This window comes from Antechinus flavipes, chromosome 2 (assembly GCF_016432865.1).
Source record: "Antechinus flavipes isolate AdamAnt ecotype Samford, QLD, Australia chromosome 2, AdamAnt_v2, whole genome shotgun sequence".
NCBI classification, from domain to species: domain Eukaryota; kingdom Metazoa; phylum Chordata; class Mammalia; order Dasyuromorphia; family Dasyuridae; genus Antechinus; species Antechinus flavipes.
The window spans coordinates 497,761,949-497,777,656 of NC_067399.1; the positions used below are offsets into that span (position 1 = coordinate 497,761,949).

At 36.5% G+C, this 15,708-nt stretch overlaps 1 protein-coding gene across 6 annotated transcripts in view; it reads right to left on the bottom strand.

The window, feature by feature from the left end:
• Window positions 1-15,708, bottom strand: part of RGS3 (regulator of G protein signaling 3) — a 176,809-nt gene that overhangs the window by 43,563 nt on the left and 117,538 nt on the right. Inside the window, exon 1 of one of the 6 annotated variants that reach the window (XM_051979988.1) lies at window positions 154-472. The exons of the other annotated variants lie outside the window; for them this stretch is intronic. Coding sequence (XP_051835948.1) covers window positions 154-300 — 147 coding nt within the window. The 5' untranslated portion in view covers window positions 301-472. Of the gene's footprint in view, window positions 1-153; window positions 473-15,708 lie in introns of those variants that run through there. 6 annotated transcript variants of the gene reach the window in all.

The window sequence follows — 15,708 nt, forward strand, 5'->3', positions numbered from 1 at the left end:
TTGGCAATTATTGTACTTCCCAGCTCACCAGGACTGTGCATTACTTCTATCTAATCTTGGGACTCTCCAAGAGCCATAGAGGACAGCTGGGGAATCCCATTTTCCCTTCCCATAATGAAAGAGATTAAACTTCTTAAAAATTTCCAAACTTACAAACCCAGGTTCAGCTTCAGCTTCTCCAAATTTAGATCCCATGACAGAGCCCAGCCAATTTCTCTCTAAGGCTGGCTTAGGAGTTCCTCTTGACCCAGCTGGTAGGCAGCACAGGACACTACTCCATAGAAAGAGGTATCCATCCATTTTTTCACTCAACTGTCACCTGGAACATGATTAACTATTCCCAACCAGAATTAATTAGGCTCCAAAATTTCAGTACATCCTAGAAGGGCTCTGCTGGTCTGAGACAAGGTGAATAAGGAAGTATAAAGTCCCCTTCCCAGAGAAAGATCCAATCAACTTTGTATCCTTATCAACTACTCTCCTCCCCCATCCCACCATCCTACCCCTCAGTAATCTTGTTGGCAGAACATGCTGAACTCATTCCAGACTAAGAATACAGCCATCTCTAGGGTGTGACAGAAGAGGCCTTTCAACATCCTCAAAGCAATACAATTGAACAGTTTAGGACTCCTGTACTAAAAGAAAACGTGTAAATGGAATCTATGGGATGAGGAAGGAAGAGAGAGGCAGATAACAGTAACTCAAAGAGGTATCTTTCTAAAATCCTGAGTTGGGCCCAATGACTATACCATATTGGACCTCCTCCACTATGATGTAGACACAATTCCATTTAGCAAACATCTAGTAAGCACCTCTGGGCATACAAAGTCTGGCTGAGGGTTGGCTACAACAAAAATAAATAGAAGTATTTACCCTAGGATCTACAGTCATTTATTCACTTACAGGCTACATAGGAGAAAAGAGGCTGGTGTTAAATTAAGTGTTAGCTTCATACAGAAAAAAAGACTTAACTAAACAGTGACAATTGCTAGGATTATCCAAGAGGCTTCCTCAAACACATTAGCTATTCACAAATGCTTATTAATCCCTTGTCTTGTCATTAGAAGGCAGACCAAGAAATCATTTGTAGAGCCCAAAAGAGAATTAGCATTGGCCTAGCATGGACCAATTCTTAAAGGCAATTTGCTATGGCACCCTGCCCAGGATCAATAGGACCAGAGTCACCAACTTTCCTAGTTTGCTTAGGTCTCTCTCAGCAATTGGGAACAGTTATCTGTTAGTCACCCAGGGAGCAAGGTCTCTGCCTTTGGCTTAGGAGGTTAAAGTCAGTAAGACTTCTGGGAAAATGTCTCAAAATGATTTTTTTCTTGATGTTTGTTTGAGAAGATAAAAGGCAACACTCAAAAGTGAAGCTGAAGAGTCAAGTGACTGATGTTTAGTCTCTGGTTTTGGTATGTTCCTTGAGCTTGTTTAGCCAATGACTAAAGGTCCCTGACTCTAGTCCATTATGGCCAAACCTCCAGCTCATGTACTAATACAGTTATATGATATATTGAGTTTCTGATATTAATTCAACAGCATCTCTGATAAAACTGCATGGCCCAAGGTCATTAGGATCATAATTCTTGTAGAGCTTGTAAGAGATTTCAAAGATCATTTAATCCAATAGCTGCATTTTATAAACAAGGAAACCGAAGCCAAGGGAAATAAAATGTTTTGCCCAATATTATAAATATAGTAAAGGTCAAAAGTAGGATTTGAATTCAGGTTCTCTGAGTGCAGAACCAGAACTCTTTCTACCACACCACAACAAATTAAAGTTGCTCACAAGGCTGAAGAGAATCTCTTCTGTCTTGGGGAAAGGTCCTCTGAAGGGACCTAGCAGATGGAGATGGATAAAAGATGAAGCAGCATATCTGTGGGCTCCTGCTGGACCACTGACTGTAGAAGAGGCTGTTCCTTGAGCCCAGTGCTTGCACTAAAGCAATATTCTATCGTCTTTATTCAATAACAGTGAATTAAGTAAGTTAAGTCTGTGCCAGAAACCAGCCAACTCCAATGATCTTCATGGCTCCAGATGACAATCAATCAGCAAATGAGCAGGCAATGTTTTCTCTGTCTGTCTCTGTGTCTGTCTGTCTGTCTGTCTCTCTCTCTCTCTCTCTCTCTCTCTCTCGTCTCTGTCTCTGAATCTGTCTCTGTCTCCCTCCCTGTCTCCCTCACTCTCACACACACACACACACACACACACACACACACACACACACACACTCACACTCACTCTCTCTCTCTCTCTCTCTCTCTCTCTCTCTCTCTCAATAAATTCCAATAGCTTTCTATTGCCTCCCCAATACAAAAATGTTCTGTCTGCTATTCAAAATCCTTCATAAATTAATCCCCTCCTACCTTTCTAGTCTTTTTGCATCTTATTCACCAACACATACTAGTCTCCTGGTTGTTCTATAAACAAAACATTCCCTTGGCTCTGGGAATTTTCTCTGGTTGTTTCCCATGTCTGGAATGTATTCCCTCTTCTGATCTGACTATTCACCTCCCTGGCTTTCTTTAAGTCCTAATTGAAATCCAAACTACTACAGTAAAGCCTTCCCTCTGTTATTATTTCTTATTTATACTGCACATAGCTTATAGAATATATATTTACCCACATGCTGTCTCACATAACTTCTTTAAGGGCAAAAATTGTCTTTTGCCTCTTTATTTATCGCCAGAATTTAGTACAGTATCTGGCACAACATAAGTAATTAATAAAAGTGGAGTGGTTGATTGACTTGTGAAGCTTCTACAGCTAAGTACTTAACTCCATAAAATATACAGAAAACATAGAGAGGGGCAATTAAGGAAAAAAGACGAGATTGTTGAATGTCAAAAATTGTTGATATGAAAGCTGAAATCTTATTTTAGTAATCTAATAGAAATTAAATCTACTCAAAACCATAAACTAAGAAAAGCTCCAAATGTATTCATAATCTAGATGTAAAAGGTCACATCATTTAAAAAAAAAATTAGAAGTGCAGCCTGGAGTCAAGAGGACCTGAGTTGAAATCTCTCAGATACTTACTAGCTGTATGACCCTAAGTAAGTCACTTAACCTCAATTGCTTCCTCACAAAAAAAATAATAAATTCGAAGAATAAGGAAAAGTTTACCATTCAGATTTATGTAGAGAGAGGATCGTACAAAATAAAACCAATATTTTTGATTATGTCAAGTTGTAAAGATTTCAAATAATCTAATTTAGTAAAAACCAGATGGAAAACAGGTAACTGAAAGGAAATCTGTGCAACAAGTTTTGCTGATAAAGGTTCATTTCCAAGAAACATAAGGAACTAATTCAAATTTATAAGCCAAAAAGCTTCTTCCCAATAAATAGTTATGTGGTCAAAGGATATGAACAACAGGAAGGAATCTAAACCATCAACAATCATGTAAAAATGTTTTTATTCACTATTAGAGAAATGTAAATTAAAACAGTTGTGAGACTATTTCATACCTATCAGATGGACAAAGATGAAAAAAATGACAAATATGGGAGATGCTGCAAGAAAATAGGAAAACTGTGCACTGTGAGTGGAACTATGAATCAATTACTAGGCCTGACATTCTGAAAAGCATTTTGGAACTATGCCCAGAAAGTTACCAAACTGAACTTACCCTTTTAATATTACTAGGCCTAAATCTCATAAAATTCTTTTTAATTTATTTTTTTAATAACTTTTTATTGACAGAACCCATGCCAGGGTAATTTTTTACAGCATTATCCCTTGCACTCACTTCTGTTCCGATTTTTCTCCTCCCTCCCTCCATCCCCTCCCTCAGATGACAAGCAGTCCTTTACATGTTAAATAGGTTACAGTATATCCTAGATACAATATATGTGTGCAGAACTGAACAGTTCTCTTGTTGCACAGGGAGAATTGGATTCAGAAGGTATAAATAACCCAGCAAGAAAAACAAAAATTCAAGCAGTTTATATTCATCTCCCAGTGTTCTTTCTTTGGGTGTAGCTGCTTCTGTCCATCTTTGATCAATTAAGGCTCTCTTTATCGAAGAGGTCCACTTCCATCAGAATACATCCTCGAACAGTATCATTGTTGAGGTATATAATGATCTCCTGGTTCTGCTCATTTCACTTAGCATCAGTTCATGTAAGTTTCTCCAAGCCTCTCTGTATTCATCCTGCTGGTCATTTCTTACAGAATAATAATATTCCATAACATTCATATACCACAGTTTACTCAACCATTCTCCAATTGATGGGCATCCATTCATTTTCCACCTTCTAGACTAGGCCTAACTCTCAAAAAAATATATAAAGATGAACTATAACTAGCTTAATGATTTTTAGGTATAGTCAAAATAGCTATTTTATACCACTTTATTGGGGAGACACAATTAGGAGCATTGGATTCCAGGTAGGGTTCAAGGAAGGAAGCGGAAAGGAAAAAGAAAGAAGAAAAAGAGGGAGAGAGGAGAAAGGAACTAAGAAAAGTAATGGAAAGAAAGGAAAGGAAAAATGGGAGAGAGAAGAAAAGGAAGGAAAGGGAGAGGTGGGAAGAGGGAGGGATATTTGGTAAAGAAAACTTCTCAACAATTCCACCAAGTAGGATGCTAAGAAATTAAGGGATCCTTTTCACTAGAAGTCTTCAAGTAAAGGGTTGATGACTATGTGGTATATATGCTATTAGTCAGAACCAAACTCTGAGATTCTATGATTGTCTGAATGTCTATCATATGTTCCCATTACCTCAGAACATTTGTTTAATATCATTTCAAAATGGAATACAAGAAGGTAATATAAAATAGGCAGAAGTTACAATCTTCTTGTTTTTCTAGGCCTCAGATCAGCTTGAAAAGCATTTACAAAGAGATTTAGTAAGGATCATTAGAAAAAAATTGAATAAATATTATTGTCATGATTCTAAATGACTGTAATAATTCTGACAACTCAGATTACTGGTAAAAGACCATGACAAATCTCAATTCAAAAGCTCTCTTTTCCCTTAGAAACTGGAGCCAAAGTTTTGGCCACTGCATAATCAACTTTCCCATTTAAATCCAAGGACTGCACCATAGTTACCTGCCTAGCTTATAGTGGTTTACTTAGCTCACACCAGACAATTGTGGTTTCAATTTCCTAAATAGCAGGTGATTCTTTCACAGTCCCAGATTGCTTATCTAACCCCTAGTAGCTGTCTTGCACAGATATGCTAATAGTCACATAAAGATAGTAAGTAAAGGGGCAGCTAGGTGGCACAGTGGATAGCGCACCAGCCCTGAAGTCAGGAGGACCCGAGTTCAAATCTGATCTCAGACACTGTCTAGCTGTGTGACCCTCGGCAAGTCACTTAACCCCAATTGCCTCAGGGAAAAAAAAAAAAAAAAAGATAGTAAGTAAAGACTTGGGATAGATTCCAATGCATATGATCCAGTACCAATTACCATCATAGGAATTCAATAAATACTGGATCATTGGTATAAACTCCATTCACATTACTAGAGAAACAACTTCAAAAGATTGTAAATGGGACCATTTCCATAAACAAAGACCTAACCATTCTTCACAGTATCACCTAATAGGTTGATTGTAACTAGAATAGTACTACACAAGCTCTCAAAAACTCCTTGATAGGATGATTAGTCTTCTGGCCAAGAGTAAAAAAGCCAACCCCAAATGGAGCTATAATAGGGTTCATTTGCACAGTCCATTTACTGCAAGCTTTGTAAGGGCAGAAATCACATCTACTTACTTCAATCTCCCCCCATCACATTCACCAAAGGTTCAGTCCATGTTTGTTTATACCAAAGCTTGTACTGTTGTTAAGTGATTGATCTCCACTAAAGAATCAAAAGCCCACTATCTAGCTGAAGGAAAGAGAAAAAACTCAGGGGTAGGGGAGGGATATGTTCTTCCCATTTCTGGCTTAGGAGCCAAAAAAACTCCTGGGAACAAACCCAGGATGTGAATAGCAGAAAGATGGGGTAGCCATGCTAACCATAATCCTACCAGACTGCAAATGCTTAGAAAATGTATAACCCTTAGTCAGATTTTTCCCTAGTTCTCTGCAAAGGATTTTGAGGTAGAATTGCAGCAATGTCGAATGCCTGCCAGCCTGTATGTGCTTATTCAAACTCTTTAGAAACAAAGTGTATTCCTTGGTTAGATAGACTGCTATTATTTTTTTAATTAAATTTTATTTTCCCCCCAAATATCTGCCTTTCCCACACCCCATTAAGGAAGCAAGAAAAACAAAATTCCCCTGTTACAAACACAGTATCATTGAATAAAAACATTCCTGTATTGGCCACTTCAATCTTTTTAAATGTATCTCCATATTTGTCATTCTGTACAAGAAAAATCATACCAGAAAAGGAAAAAACATTAAAAAAAAAAGCAAGCAAATAAACAAAAGGTGAAAATGCTATGCTTTTTTTTTTTGAAAATTTAATTTTATTTAATAATAACTTTGTATTGACAGAATCCATGCCAGGATAATTTTTACAAAATGCTATGCTTTGATGCACATACAGTCTCCATAATACTCTGAGTGTGGATAGCATTTTCCATCCCACATCTTTTGGAATTGTCTTGATCACAGCATTGTTGAGAAGAGCCAAGTTTTCCATCACCAACCACATAATGTTGTTGCTATGTGCTATGTGGTCCTGCTCACTTTACTCAGCATCAGGTCATGTCTCTCCAAACTTTTCTGAAATCATCCTGTTGATCATTTCTTATAATATTCCATAACATCCTTATACCTTATATGAATAAGTTATCTTATTCAGCCATTCCCCATTTGATGGGCACCCACTCAATTTCCAATTCCCTGCCTTTTCTTCTTTCTTTGATTTTCTTTCAAGGCATATGTACTGGCATATATTGGCACCACCAGTCAAAGGGCATACATGTCCTAATACAATGCCCTCCAAAATGGCTAGACAACAGATCTACAAACATGCAACAATGTATCTGTATTCCCACAAACCCTGCAGTATCTGTCATTTTCACTTTTTTTTATCAACTCTTGTTAATATGGTGAGATAGAATTTAATTTATGTTTAATATAATTAGTGATTTAAAGCATTTTTATATGGTTTTTGATAGCTTACATTTTTTCCTATGGAAACTACCTATTCAGATCCACTGGCTATTAGGGAATGATTTGTATTTCTAGAAACTTGAATCCATTCCCTATTTATCTTTGAAATGAAACCTTAATCAGAAAAGCTGATTTTGAAAAGTCAGTAAAGATCTTTTCCCATGTACCTACTTTTCTTATTTTGGCTGCATTAGTTTTGCTTGTGCAAAAATGTTTAAATTTTTTATCATCAAAATTGTTCATTTTGTGTTCTGTTACCTTCCCAATCTTATTTTTTGTCAGGAAACTCTTTTCCTATCCATTGATCTGACACATAATTTCTTCCTTGTTTCTCTAATTTATGATGTCGCCCTTTCTCAGTCATGTACTCATCTGAAGTTTATCATAACATAAAATGTAAAAAATTGGCTCACGACACCTACTTTCTTCTGACTGCTTTCAAGTTTTCTTGACAGTTTTTGTTGAATAATGAATTCTTACCTTAATAGATAATAACTTTGAGTTTATCAGACAGTAAGTTACTATGCCCATTTGTATATTGTGTACCTATATTGTTCCACTGATTAATATCTATGTTTTTATAGTAGTATATATTGTATATGTGTTTATGTGTGTGTCTGATTTCTAATTTTTTAGTATTATTTGAGATTTATTGTTACCAGTCCTTTTCTCCTTTCTGCTTTTTTCAGTAATTCCCATGAGATTCTTGACCTTTCATTCTTCCAGATGAATTTTGTTATTTTTTTTAGCTCCTTACATTTTTGGTAGTTTAATTGGTATGGTTTTGAATAAGTAGATTAATTTAGGTAGTATTGTCATTTTTTTAATGGCTAAGCCTACCTATGAACAGATATTCCTCCTGTGATAAAGATTTTATTTGTTCAAAGAGTATTTTGTAATTGTTTCCTGTAGTTCCTATATGTATGACATGGCAGTAGACTCCCAACTATTTTATATTTTCTATAATTTTTAAAAATGGGATTTCTCTATCCCTGATAATTTTTTTTTCCTTTTTGGTCATATACAGAAATGCTAAAGGTATGTGTAAACTTTTTTTATATCCTGTTACTTTTGCTAAAGATATTGTTTTAATTTTTTAGTTGATCTATCCTACTAGCTGCAAAAGAAAGTCATTGTTTCCTTTTTTCTATGCTCATTGTCTTTTTGCTATAGCTAGCATTACTCATACCATATTTGATAATGGCATCCTTGCCATCTAATCTTTTTAGAAAGAATTCCAGTTTATTCCCAAGTTAGTTCTTGGTTCTAGAAAGATACTATTCATTGTATTTAGGAAAAATTTGTTTATTCCTATGCTTTATAGTGTTTTTAATAGGAATGGGTGTTTTATATCAGCAAAAATCTTTTCTAAATCAAGTGATTTTTTTTGTTCTTACCATTAACATGGACAACTATGCTTACAGTTTTTCTAATATTGGACCAGTCCTGTATCCTGGTATAAATTCATTCTGTTTATAGTTACTGAAGTCTCTATTCTTTTATCAAAATTTTTGTTATCAATATTCAATGGGGACATTGATCTACAATTTCTTTTGCAGTTTTGACTTTCAGAATAAAGACTATAATTATATCATAAAAGAAATTCCTTAGGATATATTATTTTCTAATTTTTTTCAGTTTATGTATTATCAGAACTGTTCTTTAAATGTTTGGTAGACTTCACTTTTAGTTCATTTGATTCTAGATTTTTTTTCTTTTGGTAGTTCCTTTTATGTATTATTCAATTTCTTTTTCTGAGAATGGGTTAAGTCCTATATGTCCAGTTTCTTAAACTGTGGTTCACAACTCTATATGGTATATGGGGGTCATGAAATTATGATTTATAATCAATAAACATTTGATTTATCTATTTCATATGCCTATATACCCAGGATCGCATAAAAATTTCTGAGGCAAAAAAAAGATGGTAAGTAGAAAAAGTTTAAGAAGCCTTGTTCTATGCCATGTTCTATTAATCTGGGCATTTTACGTTTTTATAAATAGTTCATTTAGAGTGGCATATAATTAGGGGAAATAGTTATTTGATCTCCAATTAATTTTAATTGTTTTTAAATGGCCCTTAATTGAATACAATTTTTATTGTACTGTTGTGCATAAAATATATGTTTAATATTTTGGCTCATGTTTATGGATTTAATGCTTTAAATAAATAATGGTTGATTCCCATTCAGTTATCTCCAGAATTCTATCATGTTTGATTTTTCTAAAATTCAGTTCAGGTCCTTCACTCCTAATTTGTTTGGTTTGAATCTGAACCTGAAAGAAGTGAATCCCCCACTATATAAGTATTGCTATTTCCCTTGTCATTCAATTAACATTGGCATTACGTATTTAAAAACAATGCTACTTGGCAATTTTCTATTGTTTTGTCTGAGATCATGACTTTTTTTTTTCTTCAGCTAAAGCTTAATAAATTTTGCTCCCTCTCTTCATTTTAACCGTGTGGACATCCTGCTATCTCAAATTATGTTTAAAAAACAATCTATTATTGGCTCAGCCTTTCTAACGAATTCTACCATCCTCTTCCATTTTGCAGGTATTACCATTCACATCCATGGTTGAGATTATTAACTATTATTACTTTTTATTACTTTTATTTATTACTATTATTTTTATTATATTACTTTATTACTTTTCCTTCTCTTTATTTCCTACTCCCCTCTTTATAAAGAATAAGTGGGAGGTTAAAAAGGGGGGTAAATTCAGCACCAGTGCTCTAGACTTAAGTGTAATCTGCTTCTGTGACCCTGTTCCTTTTCTTTCCTTCATCCAATAACTAGTACTAACCCAAGAGTGCTTATCCTTCCATTATTTTCTTTTAAATCCCTCTTTAGAGTTTGTCTTGCTTAGATAAATCCCTTCTTTACTCTATCCTATTCATTATTCCTACCCTCTCCCTATTTTCCTTTCTTTCTTGTTTCTCTGTTGAAATGCATTTCTATATACAAATCTGTATAAATTCCTGGGAGTTTCCATTTTGGACTTTCAGGCAGTAACTGATGGGATTCTTTATATTTCAACTTTGCCCTTTTGTAAAGGCATTCTGTAAGAGACATGAGCAGTTTTCTTTATTTTTTGTTTCAAGGAGTCATTAGCTTGTGTTTGGTCAAATCCAATTTTCAGGAAGTTTTTTACCCATTAAGTAAGGTTTTGTACCTCTTATTCCAGGCTGTTAATTCCTTTTTCCAAATTATTCTTCCATAGCTCTCATTTCTTTTCTCACTTTTTCCTCTAGTGCCTTCAGTTGATTTTTAAAATAATTAAAAAAAATTTTTTTTTAATTTTCTTCATTTTTTTCCAGGAATTCTGGTTGGATAGATGTCCATACTGTTTCCTCCTTTGAAGCTTTTCTTTGGAGTCATTCTCTTCTAAATTTATGTCTTAGGTTTTCTTCACTATAATAGCTATCAATGGTAGAATTTTATTTTTGTTTTTTCATTCTTCCAGCCTTCTTGGCTTCAGACTTTTTGTTAGGTCCAGACTTAAGTCACTTTCCGAGAAGAATGTCTGAGCTTTTGTCACCTTGGAGGTCCTGGAGCCATAGCCACACCACTTCTGTTTCTGAATTTGCTGCTTGCTTAGTACATAACCAACAGCACAGCTACCTCCCCCTGGCACACCATCTGCAAGCCAGTCTGGAGTAGCAAGTATCAAAGTTAGCCCCAGGACCTGAAGGACAGGATCCCCCCCCAGGATCTATAACCTCTTTTGGGCCTGGTCCACAGCCTTGGTTCTCCTTTTAGTTCCTATGGGCTAGAAGGCTCAATGCAGGATACTTCTGAACATATCCTCTCCTCAGGGTTCACAAGTATTTGGTCTACTTATTCTGACCTTGGTTTTTTTTTGTATTAATTATTAATTTCTGTATCAGAACCTGATCTGCTGTACTATGAGAAAGAGCTCAGCAGACAGGTAGGTGGCATAGTGGATAGAGCACCGGTCCTGAAGTCAGGACAACCTGAGTTCAAATCTGACTGCAGACACTTCACACTTCCTAGCTGTGTGACCCTGGGCAAGTCACTTATCCCCAATGGCCTCAGCCAAAAAAAAAAGAAAAAGAGAGAGAAGAGAGCTCAGCTGTCCTTCCTGCTATTCCACCATCTAGCCTCTACACCATGATACTATGATTTTCCTGCAAACTGCCATCAAAAAAGTTTCCTTCAATTTAACTTATTTTAATAAATAAATGGACCATGCTTCACTGGGGCAAAAGGATAAATAGAATTTCAACTTACCACAGAGTAAAAACTGCACCTGTATGTCTAGACATTTGGGGATAAGCATGAGGAGGTGAAAGCTCTTCATGGCTATAAAACCCAATAGTCTACTTTAAACCCATAATGGCAGGTCCTTAGAAAGGCTAATCCTGATGTAGCTCCAGTTAAGAGAATTCCACAGCTTCACCAGAATACCTTCTGTAGCAAGAGTCTGGCCTAGTGCTCAATTCCTAATTAATGAGATTTCCACCCTAGTCCCTAGAGAGTTCATTTCATAATCCAATTGTCTTCATCACCACTAGGAAAATGTGCCAGATAATCAGCTTGAGCTTTCCTTTAATTCTGTCCCAGAGCTCCTAGCTGTCCCAACTTGTACCCTACTAAATTAATGGTGAATGTGCCTCCAAGCTGCTACCAAAGGTTTTATTTGATCATACTATTCACAAGACAAATGTCTTGTTTTGCTATACACCTTTCAATCAATCAAATATTCATGGAAATCCTACATACAATATTACAGTCAGGTAAATCACAGTCTCCCCTCCTCTTAATTTCCTAAAAATAAAAGTGTTTGACTAGATCAGCAAAGGTCCTTCCAGCTCTAATAGTCTATAATTAATTCCCAGTGAAACACTATCCTAGGTAATAAGACATTCAAAGAAGAAAAGTACCATTATTGTCCTAAAGGAACTTACATTCTATTTGTGGGTGAGAAAACCTAAGCTGTGCATCATTAACTTATCATGTTATTTTCATATGAATGGATGGATCCCAAGCTGACTCCAGTTCTCAGAGCACTGATTTCCATCAAAGTCTCTAGGAACTCACCAAATAAAATCATTCTTATTTTCAAGCAGGCTAACCCTAGCACCGAAAAACCTGAAAAATTCTTAGGCTCTCATAGTTCACTGTTACATTATCAAAACAGTTCAGTTTTGTTCATTTGCTCATTTAGGATTTTACAGCTTACAAATGCCTGGTATTACATTAGAATTCTCATCTTTCAGTAAGGAATTGATAAGATCAACAGCAAGGTGAGGAAAAGTGGAAAATGACAATATGAATCTGGCTACAGAAGGAAGGAGGGGTAGAAGAGGGAAGTTATTAAATGCCAGAGGACTCTATAAACCTTAAAAATTAACATTCTTTGGGTAGCCCAAACCTGAGATTTCATATTGTGGGATCCAGAAGAGAAGCCTCCTGCTGATGCTACTAGATAAGACTATATCAAAGAGATATTAATGTTAACTCAAGAATATAAATTTCAAGGTCTGATCTCTCTCTTCATCTAACTTCATCTCAATTTTGTTGTGTGATGCTTCTTTTTAAGCAGCAGAAGGAAACGGAAAAGATTTAGTCTTCTCCTTCCCCAAAAAAACTTGTTCCCACTAAAAGCCAACATGTGACAAAGAACAATTAGAAAGCTGAAAAGGAAGTCTTTAAGCCTAGAAAAGGCCACTAGATTTCTCCCCAAGTTCCCACCAGATATTAGTCCCATCAAAGACTAATCTTCTTCCTCTCTCCTGATCCTAAAGCCTAGAGATGAAACAAGGCTCATCTAGGTAGAAGCACTATTTCCAAAAGCAAGTGAGCATAACTGGAAAGAAGGAGTTGAGCAGAAGTCAAGGCCAAAAGGACACTAGCCAGAGAACTAGGAGTCTGAAAGGCGACTCAAAGGAAGTATCTTCCCATCCGGCCCCCTGGAATTCCCAGGCTCTGTTTTTGTCCAGGGTCAATAAGAGACCCCACAAAGGAGTCTGCGTTCACCCTAATTGGGAAAAAAAACCAGGAAAAAACGTTTTTAAAAAAATTCTAATTCTTCCCTTCATTCTGCCAGGTCCCTTCTGGATAGCACTGGGGTACAGAGGGAATAGATTACAGTTCAGATAAAGGGATTTTCCAGGCAAGCTTCTGTGTATTCTAACCATGACCGAAGCAAAAGGGGCAGGAAGAGATTGAAAAGCCACTGCTCTTCCCAGGCAGGGCTCCACCTCCTCCTTAGAATTTTTCTATGATTGAAAACTATTTTTAGGGCAAACTTCACAGGGTGCTTCTTCACTAGTCCCATGTTTTCAAGGTCCAGGTGATTCATCTGGGTCCCACTCATTCTGTTCCAGCAAAAGCAGCCAGGAATTTATAAGTAAGCTAGTCAGCTAGGCCAACTCTTCCAGATTTGTTAGCTGATTTCTTATTATTTCCATTACAGCCTGAAATGGTAACTTAAATTTCCCAACAACATACTGGAATGCTGAGATGAGAAAGTAAAAAATTTATGTGACACTATTTATCCCTTCCACTCTGCCTGGCAAAGCTTTCAAAAATTATCAGTGACGGAGAGACAATGACGTATAGCAGAAAGAGCGCAGGAATGGTACAATAGTCCAAAAACTTGCATTATACAGATGCAGCTCTGCTGTATACCTGGTTATGTGACTTTGAGTAAGTCATTTTCTGCCCCTCACCCCCCAACTCTTCAACAATTATAAAATCAGGGCATTAAGACTAAACATTCTCTAAATTTTTTTCCAGTTCTAAAATTGTACAAATATACGTTGCACACCTCATATCTCACCACTTCCCCACAAGGCAATGGAGAATGAATGACTGAAAAGAAACATTTATTGAGCACTTACTATGTGTAAACACTATGCAAGGATAAAAACTACCCCTTCTCCCATTACTACTTCCCATTCATCTCAGTCCAAATCCCAATCCAGTTTTGCTTTCCTCTTTCATTGCAATTCTAACAATGTTCTCCCATTAACAAACTCCCCCTTCATCTTAAAACTCTTCCTTTTGTGCTATTATTATCTTCTGGTAGTCATAGGGACCTGGTTCTCCCCATAAGATACGGCTTCCCTGCTGATTCTCTCTCATGCCCTTTCCCCCTTCTGCAAGATAAACTGTTCCCCATTCTCCTTCCACATTCTCCCTCTGCCACCACCAGACAACCACCTCACCTCCTTATATCCTATCCATTCTATCTAGATACATTATTCTGTCCAGATCCTGATGGCATTTATCTAACGCTCCTCTAAATCACTGGCCATTCTTCAAGGAATTATTTCCCCTGCATCCTAATCCCTGCTCTTAACCTAGAAGATTTCAACATAGACAAAAATGTTTACTAAAACACTCTGCCCTTCCAACTCCTTTTAAAAAAATCTCAACTCCTACAACATATTCTTTCACTCCACCTTAGTCATACACAGGAATAGTCACAATATTGATCTCCCTATTATCTATAACTATCTCACTCCCATAAGCAAGAATTCTGAAATTTTTCCTGTCTTCCATCTTTCCATCTCTCCCTCTGTCTTGCTCCTCCATAGCCCATTATGTATCTTCACCATGACCTCTAATCTCTCCACTCCTCAGTAGTCTTCCAAGCCCCTCACCGTTCTAGCTTTACTTTCTTCACCATCTTAAACCCATAGTTAATTGATGAAGTTCAACTTCATGCTGTCTTTTTTCTTATCCCTCACACCACCTTGTACTATCCTCATTCATATCTTCCCAAACCTCATCTCTAAAGTATTTCACCCAACTTTCTTCTCTACTTCTGCTAATATAGAACTAAAAAGTCATGCTACTTATGCTGCCTAAGTCTCTAATAAGTTTATGGTTTCCTAACATGGTCCTCAACGATACAAAGCAAGGCTTTCTCACTCCCTAATTTTCTAATATATTTCCCCACACCAGCTGTTCCAAATTTTTCCTTCTTTCCTCCATTCTCCCATTATCAATATCTTCCCTGCCCCCTTTTAGAAGAGCACTTTCTTATTTTACTGAAAAAATATTCACCAGATTCACCATAAGCTCCCTTCTATCCCCTTCTAATAGATCTCAAAATCCCTTAAAATTATGACCTATTACCTCCACTTTTACTCTAGCCCTTTTTGTTGCCAAGACCACCTCTTTTATTTGCATCCCTGATCCCATTCCTTCTCATCTTCTCCAGCGGATTGTCCCCATGACCATCCCTACCCTCTCTTCCTCTTATCTTCAATCTCTTCCTATGTACTGGCTTCTTCCTTCTGCCTACAAATATTCCCAGCTCTCCTCTATCCTTTAAAAAAAAAAAAAAACTGTCACATGATCGTGCCGTCTCCTCAAACTAACATCCTATTTCTCAACTCCTTTTCATAGCCAAATTCCTAGAAAAAGCTAGGTACAGTCATTGCCACTACTTCTTTTTCTTTTCATTCACTTCTTAGCCCTTTGCAAACTAGCTTTTAACTTTATCACTCAACTCAAACTGCTCTCCAAAGTTGTCAGTGTCTTACTTGCTAAATGTACTGGCTTCTTCTCAATCATCATCCTTCTTGCTTCATCTTCTTTGTAGGATTTGACATGGTTGATCACCTTTTCCTTTGGTTACTCTCTCTT